The sequence below is a fragment of the Amblyomma mixtum genome, chromosome 10 (assembly GCF_055824585.1).
Source record: "Amblyomma mixtum isolate Tamu chromosome 10, ASM5582458v1, whole genome shotgun sequence".
Lineage (NCBI taxonomy): Eukaryota > Metazoa > Arthropoda > Arachnida > Ixodida > Ixodidae > Amblyomma > Amblyomma mixtum.
In genome coordinates, this window is record NC_143021.1 from 88,802,479 (window position 1) to 88,820,215 (window position 17,737).

Below are 17,737 nucleotides of genomic sequence, written 5' to 3' on the forward strand. Positions count from 1 at the left end.
CATCAAACCTCCCTTTACCACTCTGGAGCCAAGTGGTTTGACGCCCCGTTTCCGTCCGCTTGCTCCGTTACTGCGCGACAATTCCATTTCCGGGACACTTTCTGGTGCACCGGTCCCTTATGGACATCGCAAATCGCGGGTATCAGACTTAAAAATTTGCAACATGACTCCGTGCATAGTGAGCTCTGTTACAGACAACTCGTATCACAAGGCCGTCACCATTCACACGCATAACGAATAACTTCAGTAAAGGTAGCCTATGCCCATTTCACACAGTGAAGGGTTGAAACTATGCTAATTTTGCAACACTTAAGGCGCAACATCAAGGCTCTGCTTGCATTTCACGCGCGCTCTCAATATGCGGATGCATTAGTGCTAAAGAACAGCTTTTTTCTGTGTTTTTCCCGCGATCCCAACTTGGCATTCTCACAGCTATTTACTGATTGAAGACAAAAATCAGGCCTGAAAAGTGACTTCTCAAGGCTCGAGCAAAGTTTCCCGAGCATTTTTTTTTTCTTGAACAGTGCCAGCCGCCGGCTGATTAGGCCGGCAAGCCACCGACGGCGTTACCGCCGAAGCGCGCCGAGAGTGGGAGCAGCTGCCGCTACTTTCCCTTCGAGAACTACACACTTTTCTTTTCACACTCCTCGTCGACGCGACCATTCAGCAGCAGAGTAGCCGAAATCCGCACTAGGAATTTATCAGTCGTGATAAACACCCGCGCGAGAGCGAGGGGGAAGTTTGTCGTCACTCGAGGCACTCTCGCAGCGAGCGAGCGCGGCGACATAGCAGCGCCGTGGGGCGGCCCCGCAACTGCTCCCGCCGCCGAAGCGCCGATCTCTCCACTTTTGCTCACGACTGTACAATGCCGCATCAAAACATTCAGAATATTGTCACGTTGTAGTGACGGCAGTCCAGTGGTCAGGAAGACACCAGCCAGTCTTGGAAACGAAGCTCTTTTTTTGGGCTGACTTGCGCCCGCAAAATAACTGAATCACTCGGCGGCGGCGTAAGCAACAAACGTGCTCGTCGGTCGTCGAACTACGAATGTCCGCCGCTCGCGGCATCGCTCAATTTAAAGGCGGCAAGGAAACTTCCAGATAACAGGACAAGATCATCTACAGTAATCTAGAAAAACCTAGATGCAGCCTTTCATGGCTGCGATCAATCGAGATTAGTCTGGTCGCTTCTCGCGTCACGAACAAAAGTGATAACAACCCATTCCTGCAGCCTTGAGCGTGAACGAACAAACACTACAATGATACGTGGCATTACCCCACTTCAAAAGAAGCATCGTCTCGATGCTTTAAAATGAAAATAAACACGGAGAATGAAAACTTCGAGTCCTTTAGCGTTCAGAATATGGCTTCAGGCGTACGACATGTACGACTTCCGGGCGTGTGCGGCGTCGCTGAGATGCTGTCGTGCCGTCGGGGATGACTTCATAGTCGAGGTCACCGATGCGACAGAGAAACCTGTACGGGCCAAAGTAGCGTCGCATACTTTCCATACTGGCGTCCATATCCAAACCCGATCACCTGGCTTGTAATGCGTGTCTCGTCGGCGCAGATTGTAGCGTCGGGCGTCTGTGTGCTGCTGGTCTTTAATGCGAAGCCGCGCAAGTCTTCGGGCTTCCTCGGCGCGATGAAGGTAGGCGGTGACGTCGAGGTTGTCTTCGTCGGAAACGTGCGGGAGCATTGCGTCGAGTGTTGTCGTGGGCTTCCTGCCGTAGACAAGCTGGAATGGGGTAAACCTGGTAGTCTCCTGGACGGCAGTGTTATAAGCAAAGATCACGTACGGCAGAATGGTGTCCCATGTCTTGTGTTCGGCGTCGATGTACATGGCGAGCATGTCTGCGATAGTCTTGTTGAGACGCTCTGTCAGTCCGTTGGTTTGCGGATGATAGGCAGTTGTCCTCCGATGGCTTGTCTGGCTGTAGTTTAAAATGGCTTGCGTCAGCTCCGCTGTAAACGCCGTTCCTCTGTCTGTGATGAGCACTTCGGGGGCGCCGTGTCGCAGGAGAATTTGTTCGCCAAAAATTTTGCAACTTCTGTTGCGGCACCACTAGGCAACGCTTTTGCTTCGGCGTAGCGGGTCATGTAGTCGGTGGCCACGATGATCCACTTGTTACCTGACGATGAAGTCGGAAAGGGGCCGAGGAGGTCCATCCCTATTTGCTGAAAGGGCTTAGTTGGCGGTGGTATGGGGTTCAGGACTCCGGCTGGTCTAGTCGGAGGCGTTTTGCGTCGCTGACACTCACGGCACGTTTTCACGTAATGGGAAACATCGGCAGCTAGCCGCGGCCAATAGTACTTCTCCTGGATGCGGTGCAACGTGCGAGCAATCCCGAGATGCCCTGCGGTCGGCTCATCATGACATGTCTGCATAATTTCTTGCCTGAGAGTTTTGGGCACGACAAGAAGATGCACTGTCCTGTTGGGCGCGAAGCTCTCCTTCAGGAGGACATTATTGTGAAAAACGAAGGACGACAGTTGGCGCTTGAACCTTCGGGGAGGCGATGCGGTCTTGCCTTGCAGGTAATCAGCTAGGCTTTGCAACTCAGGATCCGAGCGCTGCTGCTGCGCGAAACTGCTGGCGTTTACCGGTACTAAGAAAGCGTCGCCGTCTTCCTCTTCCTGTGCTGCGTCGACGGGGGCTCGCGACAAGCAGTCTGCGTCGGTAAGCTTCGGCCAGATTTGTAGACTACAGTTATGTCGAATTCTTGAAGGCGCAGGCTCCAACGAGCAAGGCGGCCGGAGGGATCTTTCAAATCGGCTAGCCAGCACAGAGCATGGTGATCGCTCACAACCTTGAATGGTCGTCCGTACAGGTAGGGGCGAAATTTCGATGTGGCCCAAATAATGGCGAGGCATTCTTTCTCGGTGGTCGAATAGTTGGCCTCGACTTTCGACAGTGAACGGCTAGCGTACGGGATAACTTTCTCCTGTCTACCATTTTTCTGAACGAGGACCGCTCCTAAGCCCACACCGCTTGCATCGGTATGGATTTCAGTTTCAGCGTTTTCATCAAAGTGCCCGAGCACAGGAGGGCAATGTAAGCGGCGCTTCAGCTCTTTGAAAGCTTCCTCTTGCGGCCTTTCCCATTTAAAAGGCACGTCAGCCTTGGTAAGTTGGGTCAAAGGTTCAGCGATGCGCGAAAAGTCCTTGACGAATCGCCGGTAATAAGCGCACAATCCAAGGAATCTGCGTAGAGCTTTCTTGTCATTAGGCTGTGGAAACTCTGCGATCGCAGCCGTCTTCTGGGGGTCTGGGCGAACTCCATCCTTGCTTACGACGTGACCAAGGAACAGCAGCTCCTCGTAGGCAAAGTGGCACTTCTCTGGTTTCAGTGTTAGTCCTGAAGACTTGATTGTTTCCAGCACTATTTGAAGCCTTCTGAGATGGTCTTCAAAGCTTGAGCAGAAGACAACAACGTCATCTGAGTAGACTAGACAAATTTGCCACTTCAAGCCTGCGAGCACCGTATCCATTACCCGCTGGAACGTCGCTGGGGCAGAGCAGAGGCCGAATGGCATCACCTTGAACTCGAAGAGTCCGTCTGGTGTGAAGAACGCAGTCTTTTCGCGATCTCTTTCGTCGACTTCACTTTGCCAGTAGCCGCTCTTCAGGTCGATCGAGGAGAAGTATTTAGCGTTGCATAGCCGATCCAATGTGTCGTCGATGCGGGGAAGGGGGTAGACATCCTTTTTCGTAATGCTGTTCAGGCGGCGGTAATCGACGCAGAAGCGAAGGGTGCCGTCTTTCTTTTTCACTAGGACAACTGGTGCTGCCCAGGGGCTTGTTGATGGCTGGATGACGTCGTCACGTTGCATTTCCTCTACTTGCTTCCGGATAGCTTGGCGTTCTATCGGCGACACGCGGTAGGGGCTCTGCCGCAGTGGTCGGGCGTGTTCGTCTGTTACAATGCGGTGCTTGGCAAGCCGGGTTTGTCGCACATTCGATGCTGATGAAAAGCAATCGCTGTACCTTTGAAGAAGACTGCGTATTTGGTCTTGTCTGCTCCGGGGTAATGCCGGGTTGATGGCCTTGGTCAGATGGTTCTGCGGGTTGGTCGGGGAGGGCAAATATGTCTCTGATGTCTGGCAGCTCGTCGAGAAAGGCAATCGTCGTACCTTTGTTCAGATGCCGGTATTCTTCGGTGAAGTTGGTTAGCAGCACCTGGGCTTGGCCATTTCGGATTTCGGCGACTCCCCTTGCGACGCCCAATCCTCGATCCATTAGTAACTGGGTGTTCCCCTCGATGACGCATTCGGCAATTTCGATGTCTCCAGTACCTATGCAGGCGAGACACTTGATCGGGGCGGCACGCTCAATGCTTCGTCGAGGACGTTTAAGGCAACGTTATGAGTCGCGCTCGTCGCAACAGGTATGGCTTTGTCCGTGGAAAGCTTGATCGACTTAGATCGAAGGTCGATGATCGCTCGATGTTCATTCAGGAAGTCCGTTCCCAAAATCACGTCTCGCGAGCATTGCTGTAGGATCAGGAAGGTTGTCGCATAGGTTCTCCCATTTACAGTAACTCTCGCGGTGCAGCGTCCTGACGGCGTAATCAGGTTACCACCTGCGGTGCGGATCAGCGGGCCATCCCAAGTTGTTGTTACTTCCTGAGCCGGACTGCGAGTGGGCCACTCATGACAGAGTAAGCTACAGTGTCGACCAAGGCAGTAACCGCGTGACCGTCGACCGTAACTTCAAGGTCACTTCTTGTATTGTGCGTTGGCTTCGGTGTCCGATCTCGGCTTCGTCGAGTAGTGAGGCTGAGGTGGGCGTACTCCGACGTTACTTCACTGGGCAGCGGTAAAAGTTTCAAGTCTGGCCGCGTCGTCATTGTCGGGCTGTCGTCGGTGTTGGCGGCGGTGTTGTCGTCGGTGTTGTCGTCGTAGTTGAGGCATGGACTTGCGCTCGGAAGCAGCCTCACCTCCAGAGGCTGCTTTATTCAGTTTAACCTTCGGGGGCTGTGGGAGCGTCCGCGCACTGCGTAGCCTCGGCTAGGAAATACAAAGCGCGGTGACGAAGGCGACGGGGAACGTGATAGGCGGCTGGGCGGTGAGCATTCTTCCCGACGCAAAAACTCCTCGATTTCGGCTGGTCGCTGGCCGGGTCGGGGTCGTGGAGCGTCGTAAGAGAACCCTCGGATGCCCAATCTTCTGTATGGGCAGTGCCGGAGGACGTGACCGGCTTCGCCACAGTGGGAGCATAGTGGGCGGCGCTGGTCGGGAGTTCTCCACTCGTCGCATTTCCTCGGCTGCGCGCGTCGCTCGTAGGACGGGCGGGTTGGGGCGAGTGGGCGGCGGTCCAAAGCAGCTGGCTGAGGGCGATAGGTGCTTGGGTCCCGTCGTCGAGGTGCAGGACGGCGCACAGCTGCGGCGTAAGTCATGGCTGGGGGCTGCAGAGGCTGCGTGGGTGTCGGCGTCACACCCAAGGCCTGTTGAACCTCGTCCCGGATGACGTCAGTGAGCGATGAAAGTAGCGGCTGCGTTCCCATTGGCAGCAATCGTCGGAGCTCCTCTCGCACAACTTGACGGATAACCTCCCGCAGGTTACCGTTGTTAGCGGTGTCCAGGCAGCTTGCTGAGAAAACGCGCTGCTGGCGGTCATGCTGGCGGGCTCGGGCATCAATAGTTTTTTCCATCGTGGATGCCTCTTCTACAAATTCCGCGACAGTTTTCGGTGGGTTTCGGACGAGGCCGGCAAAGAGCTGCTCTTTAACTCCTCGCATGAGCAGCTTTACCTTTTCTTCTTCCTTCAAGTTTGCGTCGGTACGCCGGAAGAGACGCTTCATTTCCTCAGTGTACACAGCAACGGTCTCGTTAGGGTGTTGTATGCGAGACTGTAGCAGCTGTTGGGCTCTCTCCTTTCGCACGACGTTCGTGGAGGTCTTTAGAAGCTGCTCCTTGAAGGTTTCCCAGTTCGTGAGGTTAGCTTCCTCATTCTCAAACCAGACTTTTGCTGGTCCCTCCAAGGCGAAGAACACGTACCTAAGTTTCGTGGCATCGTCCCAGTTATTGAAGATAGCCACACGGTCGAACTGCTGCAGCCATTCTACGGGGTCAGCCCCAGGCGAAGCGTCGAAGGTGGGTGGCACCCGGGGCTGCTGCAGAATGATTGGAGTCATCGTCTGCGGCAAGCTCATGGTAGACGTTGCTGCTGGCTTTCGCTTCCGGGTAGGGTCCGGCAGAATCCCGAACTCAGGTTCGTCCCCTTGCAGGCGTCGGCTTGCGCGGTGGACTGGACTCAGGTCCTGCGGTAGATGACTCAAAGGGCTGGCGTCACGACTTGTAGGGGGTGTCCGGAACATGGGAGGCTACCCAGCACCTCCACCAGATGTAACGTTGTAGTGACGGCAGTCCAGTGGTCAGGAAGACACCAGCCAGTCTTGGAAACGAAGCTCTTTTTTTGGGCTTACTTGCGCCCGCAAAAGAACTGAATCACTCGGCGGCGGCGTAAGCAACAAACGTGCTCGTCGGTCGTCGAACTACGAATGTCCGCCGCTCGCGGCATCGCTCAATTTAAAGCCGGCAAGTAAACTTCCAGATAACAGGACAAGATCATCTACAGTAATCTAGAAAAACCTAGATGCAGCCTTTCATGGCTGCGATCAATCGAGATTAGTCTGGTCGCTTTTCGCGTCACGAACAAAGGTGACAACAACCTATTCCTGCAGCCTTGAGCGTGAACGAACAAACACTACAATGATACGTGGCAATATAAACCAGAAGCAGCCAGAGTAATTAAAGCAGGTTGCTTGGACTGATTGCTTGGACCGGAGAAACTCTAATGATGAGAACTGACAGTGAATCAGGTTGATCAGATTGCTGAAACATAACTCCGTGGCTTCTATTAATGCACACCAAAGCTCGCATGAATGTATAGAGCCCAGTCAATACAGCCAATTCAGTGAGAATGCCCTTTAACTCCACGACTCTCGTTGCCCTGTACGGAACATGCTTTGAATTGGGTGGATACTTTTGGTGCTTTCCAGGCTTCAGCCATACTGAATGCTCAGATGTAGTAGGTACCGTCTTTACCAAAAGTAACCAGGCTGCCGCGAAGGCAGCGGGCTCGCGGCTGAGCAGCGGCGCTGCAGATGCCGGCGCTGCACTCCGGCAGGGAGCCTGACGTGGCTGACGTATGCCTGCTCGCTCGCTCCATTTCTGGGTGACAAAAAAGACACACAGTAGCGTGTACAACGTGCACTATCACGCATCCAGGGTGCTGGGCTCAGAAAAATGGGCCGTTAGCTCCTTTAAGGCGACAGTGTACTCCGACGTAGCGCGGGCGTCACGACGACGTCACGTCGACCAAAACGCCCCCGTCTATACTCCGGCGCCTTCCGACCGCCGACGTGACCGGCGGCCTCTGGCGCGCTCGGACGTTGTTCTGCGCTGAATGCAGCCGCCTGCAATTCGCGCGGACCGCGCCGAACTCGTCCGCACCGCGCGCCCCCTCTCGTCGCCTCTTTCCTCTTCCAACACAAGATGGCTACCTTCAGTGACAGCATGGAGGAGGTCGCCGGCTCAGTCATCGAGCGCTTCCTGGACGCGATCCAACAGCACCCTTGCGTGTATGACAGAAGCGCATGGAATACCGAGACCAGGAGCGCAGAACCAATGCGTGGGAACTAATTCCCATGCAATGCGGCCTCGCCACAGGTGCGTGAATGCTTGATCACTTTGTGTAGCGAGTACTTGTGATTGTGTACGTGATCGCCGTTTCTTATTTTCTTTTTTCTTGCCTCTCCAATTCCAGTTGAAGAGTGGCATATATTATGGAAAAGGCTTAGGGACTCCCAAGAGCTCAAAGCGATTGAGCTGAGCAAAAGGAGCGGCAGCGGTTATGTTTCGCGATGAACGTGGGAGTTCGCCGAGTCCATGGCATTTTACCGAGACTGCGGGCGTCCGAGGAAGTGAGGTTTTATCCATTGCCACTCTTGCGCGACACCATTTATTGCTGTTTAGTCTTACGCCATCTAGAATGATGCGTTTCTTAATTGTATTTGCGGAGCTTTTCTTGAACTGTATTTTATTCCCTGCATTCGAATGCTGGGACAGGGGTACACCGGACCGTTCGGTCCAATGTACCCCTTCACGCTACACTGCTGTCGTGCTGTGAAGCAAACCTAGGTCACGAGTTGTTTTGTTTGTTTTTTTCGCGCTCCGTCCCGTTTGTGTCTTTCAAGTATACATTACTAGCGCATTTGTTGTGCTCATAAAAAATACTTGTGTGTACTGAAATTGGCAACAAGTGCTGATTTTTTTAGCACGGAATATTCAAGGTATTATAATGGTTAGGCGCTTTTGTGAGCATTTTCTCGCATCCATTTAGTGTTCTTTGTAGAAAACTATAAATGGATAATGACAGAATATAAATATGAATCAGTACTAAACATCCGGAAGAGGCCTTTCCCCATGTTTCCTATGATAATATTCCTCCCAGGAAGTTTCCAACACGAGCTGCAAGCGCCAAATGGCCTAGCGAAGTAAGATTGCTGCACGAACAGAGTTTTTCAGCCTCGCTAACGTGGGTGCGTTTTTCCTCAATTTATGTAAACTTTTCCTGTGCAGAACTCGATGCAGCCTGGGCACCACTTCCTCTTTTGTCAGTGATGGGGGGACTGCTGAGGAAATCCTTGTGGCAACACAGTACAGCGCACCAACACCACCTACACCTGTTGAAAGACCATTCGACTCCACACCAATGCCAGGAACATCGATACCACCAGCACCAGTGCCAGCACCTCCAACATCAACACTCGCCGCAGCACCGCCAACACAAAGTCAACCACATCACATTGAAAAACAGAAGAAAAAGCAAAAAAAGCCAGACGCCCTTGAAGAACAACTTTTGGGGCGACTCGAAAAATAAATGACCGAAAATGAGGCCTTGGCGCTATCTATAGGCCTGATCTTGTACAAGATGCCAAGGAAAATCGCATTCAGGCTGAAGGTCCAAATGATGGAGCTACTACACCAGGCTAAAGAATACCTGGACAGAAATCTTCAATAACTAAATGTGCAATTTTTGTTTGTTTTCTTTTAATTAATGTTATTGTTTCATTTTTCAGTCCTGTTAACCCTGTAATGTCCAGCATATCGCCTGTGATACACAGTGTAAAAAAATGAATAGTTTTTATTTCTCATTGCTGCCACATCACTCCAGCGTAAAAAAGACGAGCACAAAGGAAGAAAACACTTACGACACGGACAAATGCTGCACTCACAACTGATTTTATTTCGCCAGCAACGGGAAATATAAAGATTCCGCCGCTAATGCGCGCGCAGGAAAGTACACATGCCATGAATAACAAAGATACATTATCACCCATCAGATAAATCTTATCGTGTGGCAGAGAAAAGATCACATTCCGCTTTGTACAAATGAATAGAGGTATCGCTTACGCAAAAATCACCCTTTTTCTTTATATGGTACGCTTCTAATAGTTCACGTGCAGTTTGATCTTTGCTTTTGCCTAGAATCCTTGCACCATCAAAATGAGGCGAACAATCCTGGCAAGAACTGCAATGTTTCACTAAGTTAACATATTCATCATTCTCAAAATTCCTTTCATGTTCCCTATGTAGCTCATTGCTGAACTACATAAATTGCTAGAATAATGCAGAAACAGTCCTTTTTTCAAATATTTTTCACAGGAAAGTAAAGTGTAAGGTTTCATACTCTGAATCGACTCACGTGCCATAAGAGATGGGCCATAACAGAATGCTCCGGATTGATTTACACCACCTGGGATTCTTCACGTGCACTGACATTGTGTGGCACATATGTGACTTGTGTTGCGCCATCGAAACATGGCTACCGTTGTCTATATTGAACCCACATATTATGGCTCACTAGGCAAGTCGCGAAACCACTGAACCACTTACAGGGAAAGAAAAGTTATGTCTGTGGCCAAAGATGTTGCAGGTTTGCTGAAAGATAAAATCATGCAAAAAAAAAACACTAGCGCTAAGGGCAACACAGCTTCCATGGTTGAAATTTTGTGTTTTAAATTTCCCTTAATTTACCACAATCAGCCTGCATATTTACACACAGTTTTTATTGCCCTTATGGTTTTCTAAATCAGAATCACCTTAAGTTAAGTATGCTGTAACATTTTGCTTAAAATGAGTTATTTTTGCAATGACAGGAAAACTGGGGATAGGATCCTAGGCGTTCATAACTTTTGACTGACGTTTTTAGTACCGTGGCATTACAGGGGTAAAGTTTTTCCTCTATGATCCATTTTTTGTGCTTAACCTTGTGATAAGAAAGTACAAATTAGTGTGCTATTTGATCTTGTTCCTCTAAAGTACTAAATGCCGCATGCAAACTTAACACAGATGCTCGAGAACGTGGCCTGAGCTGAAGTCAGTACTGGGGAGTGTTGGCCACTAGGTCCGAGACGATGCCAGAACACCTGCTGCAGTCATCCACTACAAACATACCTTCCAGTTCACTTCGGATCCAGTGATCAACAGTCCTTGGAGCAAATGTCAGTAGAAGCCATGCTGTCAAGCATTCGTGTTACGCTTGCACGTAGTGGTAGAGTATATTACTGTTGCAGCAGATATTTTTTGCTCTCTGCAAGTGGCGTTACTATATTAGTATTTTCAGGAGTGCAAGAAGCGCATTCTGTAAAGTTGCGTAACGTGCCTTCAGCAAATCAGCTTTATTTTTTTTTCCAGTTCTAAGTAATCCTTGGGAACACATGGTCGCCAGCGACACATAGTGTGAACTTATAATTTCTTGTTTTTCATGTGATATGTATTCCATTTCCATCTCAGTGTTGTAGAATAGTGCTCTGTGTTTAATATTTGTTTTATGTGCCTGTTTTGTGTTGTTTTCTGTTATGTTATTTTTTTGGCTTCTGCCCGGCGTTTTTAATGCCCGAGCATTACAGGTTTTTCATGCTCAGTCCCTTCTTCATACTGAAGCTTCTGATAACAGAGTACAAACAAATATGCGCACAGTGATATTGAATCTCATTTCACTGAAGCACTAAATGACGAGTCTGCTGCTCACTTTATTTGTGCAATTAGGTGCATTCCCATTTAAATAAGAGAATTCACTTCTTGGTTTCAGATTAACAAAATGATGCAATTGTCACCATGATAGAGCATGGAATAAGAATGAAGAAGAGTTTGTCCTGTTGCTTTTTCCTTGTCATGCTATGACATATTTACGCTAGCTGTAAAGTCTTGGTAGTGCAACTGTTTGCTGAACTATGGTTTCTTTACAAGTACCTAATTCTTAACATGAAAACTTAACACAGATGCTCAAAAACATTGCCTGCTGACGTCAACATTGGAGTCTGTTGGCCGCTTTTAGTCCGAGACCATGTTAGGGTAGCTGCAAAGCACTTGCCATAATCGGCCGTCACACACATACCATGCAATCACTTCTCGGACCAAGTGATCAACTCTCCTCTGAGCAAATGTCAACTGAAGCCGTGCTGTCTAGCACTCGTGTTAAGCTTACAGGTAATGAATTTTCTGCTGGGCTAGTTGGTGGAACAGTTTTTTTGTTTTTATGGCCCTTTACACCATGTGGCGTTTGCTGCCTCTGAGCACATTGGTGTCTCTACTGCTTTAAAGAATGCCCAAATCTGACGACATGAGATTGTTCTTGTAGCAGACTGTTTTTGTTGTGTACATTTGGTGTTGTCACACTGATACTTTCAAAAGTGTAAGAGGTACATTTGGTGAGCTAGAGGAACGACATTTAGCTGAGAAAATGCCTCAGTCACATGGATTATTTAATCCCTGTAACCTGTGATCCAAAACAGCACTGTTTTTGCACTGCATAGTGTGTAACTACATGTACTGATTTGTTATTAGTCATGTGCATTACATTACTATTCCAGATCTCATTATTGCATTAAATTAGAAGTTATATTTATGTTTTGCATATAGCACTTTCAGTCTGGCATGATTGGCAGTCGGTTTTGCAATATCATCTGTCTTCCACATGAATTGTCGCTGTAATCATCAGGGCAGTATGCAATGTCCATATCACAAAATTTCGTAGACACAAAGCAGGCTCGACAATGCTGCTGAGAAGCTCCGACTCGCATTCCACAGTCATCCATAGGAACACGATCCAGAGCAAGGCAGTGTGGTGTGCGATATAGATGTAGTTTCATGAGATATGTATTCGATTTTTATTGCATTGCCATACTAAATAAGGTGTTTTTTAACATTTTTTGTGCACCTATTTTGCACAACTTTTTTCTTTCTTGTAACTTTGTTGGCATCGCTGTGATGAAGAACAACATTGTTAAAGTAATGCTACAGATGCATTTGTACACACCCTATTAATCAGAACAACAGTGCAACATTAAATTCTGCTGAGACTAACTGCGTATTCGTAGATTTTTTTTTTCACACATAGATGCGAGCAGTTTTTACCACTATTACACAAGAGTGCTCTTTATGAGAACAGACTATCTTTGGAACGCCTATTAGTGGGTGCCTGACTGCGAGCCCTGTACTGAATTTTTGTAGTTCCTTGCATTAATGAAAGTATGTAGCAACATCAAAACACACAAGCTTGCATCAGGTGAGGCTTGAAATTGGATTAATTTTATTCTGAGGCAGGCTTGAGATTGGAATAATTTTATTCACAGGCAGGCAATTTTGGTGAAATTACGGGGAACAATAAATTGCATGTGATATGTAATTTTAAATACCAGTGTTTAGTAGCCCTATTTGTTTAACAGTGAACACAAGCTCTGAAGAAAAAACATTGGCTGGCTTACATGAAAATAAAATTAAAATATTCAAAAATAATCACAAAAATTTGTAATTGAAACATGCAATACGGCATACTTCTGGCTCATATAAGAATAGTTACATTTTGTGTCGGGAGGAGCAGCATATAAGGTCTTAATTATTTCCCAGCACTGTTTCCTAATTTGAGATCAAGTGTTTTTATTTATTGTTTTTGGCATGCGGTGTTTGCAGTATTGCACATGACCTTAAACCTCTTGACTCACAGTTCAGAAAATGCACGTTGACACAGACATGCCAACACATGATCGAGAGAGAAAAGCGGATCTAGAAGGTATCAGCTCCGCCTGACAACACTCAGCTGCCATGGCAATGATCCTTCTGCAGACGTGAAATAGCTGGTGATTTCATCCCTCATCGCCATGGCAGCTGAGGTAGGCCGGTGGTTTCATGGCAGTGCACAGTCGCCGATATGGGCGACCATGCGCCGCCACTACCCATCCTGCACAGTCTCCTCCTGTGGCTTGTCCCCATAATCGTCGGGGCAGTAGGCACCGTCAGCCACGAGGAAATTGTGCAGGACCACGGCTGCTTTTATCATGGAGCTCAGGAGCTCTGGCTAAACCTCCACTGTTCCCAAAAACACTCTCCGCCTCGAAACTAAAATGCAAAACGGATTTTCAACACATCTGCGTGCTCTCGAGAGCTGGTAATTAAACACCTTTTCTTTCCTCTAGCTGTCTCCCAGGGTAGGGACGCATCAAATAGGTTTGCAGGGGGAATGCTGCGTCCCCAACCATGCAAACCGGCCACCTTGACACTCCTGAAGGGAGCCCCAGGGATCCATCTTCTATACTTGTTTTCAGGTCACTCTTTCCAAAGAATGAGCCGTCGGAAAATCGGCCTTGGGCACCAATGTCGACCATTATGAAACGTTATTTGGCATCTGCGACATCGAGCATTAGTAACGAGTAGTACCCCTTATAACTGAAACAGTCTGATCCACTGTTCTCTGGACATCTGATTGCGAAGTGTTTGCGGTCAATACTTCCTATCGCATTTCGGAAATTCCATTTCCATTTATCTTCACATTCTTCCCTTATTTTTTTCCCACTCTCTCTGACTGGGACACGCCAGCACAATGGGCTTCAGGCAATCCCATATGGCTGGGAGAGTCTCCTTGAGGATCCCTGCCACTGTGGATGCATGCATTCTTTAGCTCATTGCGATGTCTTGCATCGATCCACCAGTGGCCAGAAATCTGCAAAAGAACATTAACAGAAGAACTGCTTCATATTAATCCTGAAATACTAACTAGAATGAGCTTTACTGCTGCAAATATTCGTATGAAAAATGCGTACATCATGTTTCAAAATGATGACTAAGAACACTTACAAAGTAATAGGGAGTAGCAGAGAAATGGAGTATGTATGAAGAGCACTCATACTCGACTCTTTAGGACACCAATGTAAAAGTTGTATTTACTAAAATAAAGTGAGGCAGGGGGGCAGCTCAAGAATAAAAAAAAATGCGATCATAACGCGACCACATATAGCTAAGGGCCTATAACTATAGAGAGAGCACAAAAGAATGCGGAGAGGACGCTGACTGCGGAGCAGCACTTCGCGCGCGACAGCGTGGTAAAACCACTTTCACAAGCAGTGGCGGCCCCCCGCAACGCCTCTGCTTCGAGTCTCATCCGTCCCAAACCCATCCGCAACTTCTTCCGTTCGCTACCCCGTGCAACTCTCGCAGAGTTCACTTCTCAACGGTCCGCGCGCTTTCCCGTGATCGCCCCAGAGTTGTAGGAGGGTCTTTTCCTTACAGCGCATAAGCAAAAAAAAAAAGATGCACGATATGTATTGATGTGCTGCTTTCGAAAATCACGCGAGATGCGTTCTGAAGTAGATAATATGTGGAAAACACTTATATTTGTGCAAACGCGGTATCCATGCTTTAGCCTCACTTGCTGATTTCTGGACATATGCGAGCATTTTACCTCAGCGTGACTGCAAGCCTTTCGGCCGGAGAGATGGGCCTCCTCTGTGTTGGCGGATGCAGGATCCTCTCGTATACGTGGTGCAGTAACCTGTCGAAGGAGGCCTTCGTCATCCTGCGTTCCACAAATGAACGAAAATTCTGCATGACAACACACTTTTCTGCGAGAGACAAAAGTTTCCGAAAGCCACCCGCAAAACAACGGAGAAACAACACGCGTTAAATGTATATCAGACCTATTTACCTGAAATACTTGAAGTGGTATTCTGGATCGCTGTGCCGCAGCTCCTGCACGAGGTGGTGGTACTCACCGTACCGCGGGTGCTGGTTGAAGATCTCTCTTATATAGAGCGACCGCGTCCTCCTGCGGCGCAGGCGACGCAGCAGCAACGCGATGGCTATTTTCCTTCGTGCGGGCTAGGTCCAGGCCATCTCGAGCACGAATCCGATTTTTGCCACGAAGCGCTGGAACCGACACACGCTGCAGACGCTTTTCGTAAAAAGGCGCCAAAGAGAGCTAGGAGGAGAAAGGGAGCGAGCAGCTGCGGGAATTGCTGGGCGTATTTCATGGCAGGCGGCGTGCTGGAACACTGGAGTCTGCTTCCGGCCACCGAGCGTGACGGACGTACGATGACGAGCTCCGTTGGAGCGGCTACAGCGGCCATGCCCGGCCGCGGAAACAGGTCTTTTGCTTCTGATTTGTCTTCAGGATCCGAGTACCAGGTTGTATTGCCGAGTCTGCCCACCGGGCGTTTCGTTGTGAACACCGTATTTTTGCACGTTGATGTCAGGGCCCGCCCATACCGGGTGGAAGATTTTCGAGACTCGCTCGCTCAGCTATCGCTCTTGCCAGAAGTGGTCGCCCTAGGGGCGTATCGCATGAATCATGTCTGGGCTGTGACTTTCAAAGACGATGAAACGCTGAAGAAGATTGTCAGCGCCGGCGAGTTGAAAGTGAAACGTGCCCGCTGTCTCGTAATCGACCCCGCTAACCAGGACGTACGGATGAAGCTGCACTGGCTGCTTCACAGCGTTCCGGACGAAGATGTGCGGTTTGCCTTCGCACCATTTGGAAAGGTGACGGACGTGTCGAGGGAGCGGTGGCGCGTACACGGAGTGTCTGACAAGGGCTCAACGACGAGGCTCGTGACTTTGAAGTTGAACGCCGGCGTGAAGCTGGACGACCTGCCCCATCAAGTGAGCGTCTCTGGCGAGCTGGCGCTCGTGGTCGTCCCAGGCAGGGCTCCGCTCTGCCTTCGATGTCGTGGTACAGGACATATCCGCCGGGAGTGCCGGATCCCGCGGTGCGGTTCCTGCCGTCGGTACGGGCATGAGGAGCAGCAGTGTGCTCGTACTTATGCCAACGTCACCCGGCGGGTGAGCAACGAGGACTGCTCGGAGCTGCTAATGGACGAAGCCGACGCGGAGGAGGCATCGAAAGCGGCAAGTGAGCCAGCGGCGCAAGAACCCACGTTGACGCCTCCCCAGACGGATCAACCAGAGGTGCTACCCAACGTCACTGCAGCACCTGGAAAGCTGCTAGGAGCTCCCGTAGCTCCTGCACCAGTCCCCGCCACGCCGAAGGGTGGGATAGAAACATACGTGGACTCTTTGGAGGGTGGCACCCAACCTTCGGAGGAGCCCATGGACGCTCTCTCGGCCGCAACCGGGAAACGCACGCATGATTAAGCCGGTTGTAGTGCGTCTCAACTGGACGCCAGCGGTAGCGACGAGCCTCCGCCCAAAGCGCCAGGTACGAGGCGTTCGACTTTAAAGCGGCGGCCAAACGCGCCGGCCGACTCACGGCAGGCGGGTAAACCGCCTCCTTAGGTTTTGTTTTGCTGCTGAGCTTCCTTCAGGGTGTGTATGTGGGGGGGGGGGGGGGGGGTGAGAGATGTGTGTCACGACGGTAGATACCATATAATAAGGCGTCCTTTGTATTCGACATGGCAGCTAACCTACGCGAAGTGCTACGTGTAGCAACTTTAAACGTTAGAGGCCTCGGGGCGAGAAGGCGGCAATGTCAGCTAAGTCGGCTTCTTCTTGAGAACAACCTTCACGTAGTTGCAATCCAGGAAACAAAAATTGAAAGCCAAGAAGCGACTGAAAGAATGGTGTCTACCTTTCGTACGCACTTTGATGTGTGTGTGTGTCATTCTGTCGGTGCGTCAGGCGGCTGTGTTCTCTTTATTAGGAACAACAAAGGCATAACAATTCAATCGCTCTTTTCGTGTGAAAGCGGTCGTCTCCTGGTCGCCGATTTTTTGTACTGCGATCTGCCTTTTCGAGTTTTGTGTGTGTATGCACCAAATGTAGAAAAGGAACGTAAATTGTTTTTTCAGCGAATTGAGTCGTTATTAAAATGTGACAAGATTTTTATGTTCTTGGGTGACATGAACTGTGTTTGTGAGACAGTCGACCGGGCCAAGCCTTCGCCCGTACGTGATAAGAGTGCTGAATTCTTGCATGCTGTGGTCAGTGAATACTGTTTAGAGGATATAGGAAGTGTTTATATGACTGGGACGCGACCGCAATACACGCACTTTCAGGGAGACAGCCATGCCCGACTGGACCGTTTATATGTGTCGTCAGACTTTGTTCCTTTGTGTACCTCGTACGAAGTCAAACCGGTTCCATTTAGCGACCATTGTATAGTGGCTGCAAACTTTGGCAGGATACGCTTTAAAAAGCCGTTTAATTGGGCTTTATGGAAACTCAATGTAAAGTTATTGGAGCAAGAACGCTTTGTCAGTACAGTAGGAAAAGAGCTCGAAAAGCTGCTCATGGACCAACCGTCAAGTTACGCTGTTCAGTGGGAAGAATTTAAGCTGTTCGTCAAAATGAGGACAATTGAAACAAGCAGTGTTATCAGATTTTAAGAAAAGCAGAAGGAAATACAGCTCCGTGACCAGCTTGCGCTGCTCATTAATGTTGAAAGCACTCAGCCAGGAACTTGTTTTAATGAAATAAGAAATACAAAAGCGCAGTTGGAAA

General features: G+C 49.4%; 1 protein-coding gene and 1 pseudogene across 1 annotated transcript; both read left to right on the top strand.

Annotated features, from left to right (window-relative positions):
- The window catches only part of LOC149326406 (uncharacterized), a 112,107-nt pseudogene that overhangs the window by 83,208 nt on the left and 11,162 nt on the right, over positions 1-17,737 (top strand).
- Positions 15,349-16,560, top strand: LOC149326408 (uncharacterized). The gene has a single exon (XM_089563103.1). It carries the CDS (start codon positions 15,374-15,376, stop codon positions 16,430-16,432), a length of 1,059 nt encoding a protein of 352 aa, XP_089419229.1. The 5' UTR covers positions 15,349-15,373; the 3' UTR covers positions 16,433-16,560.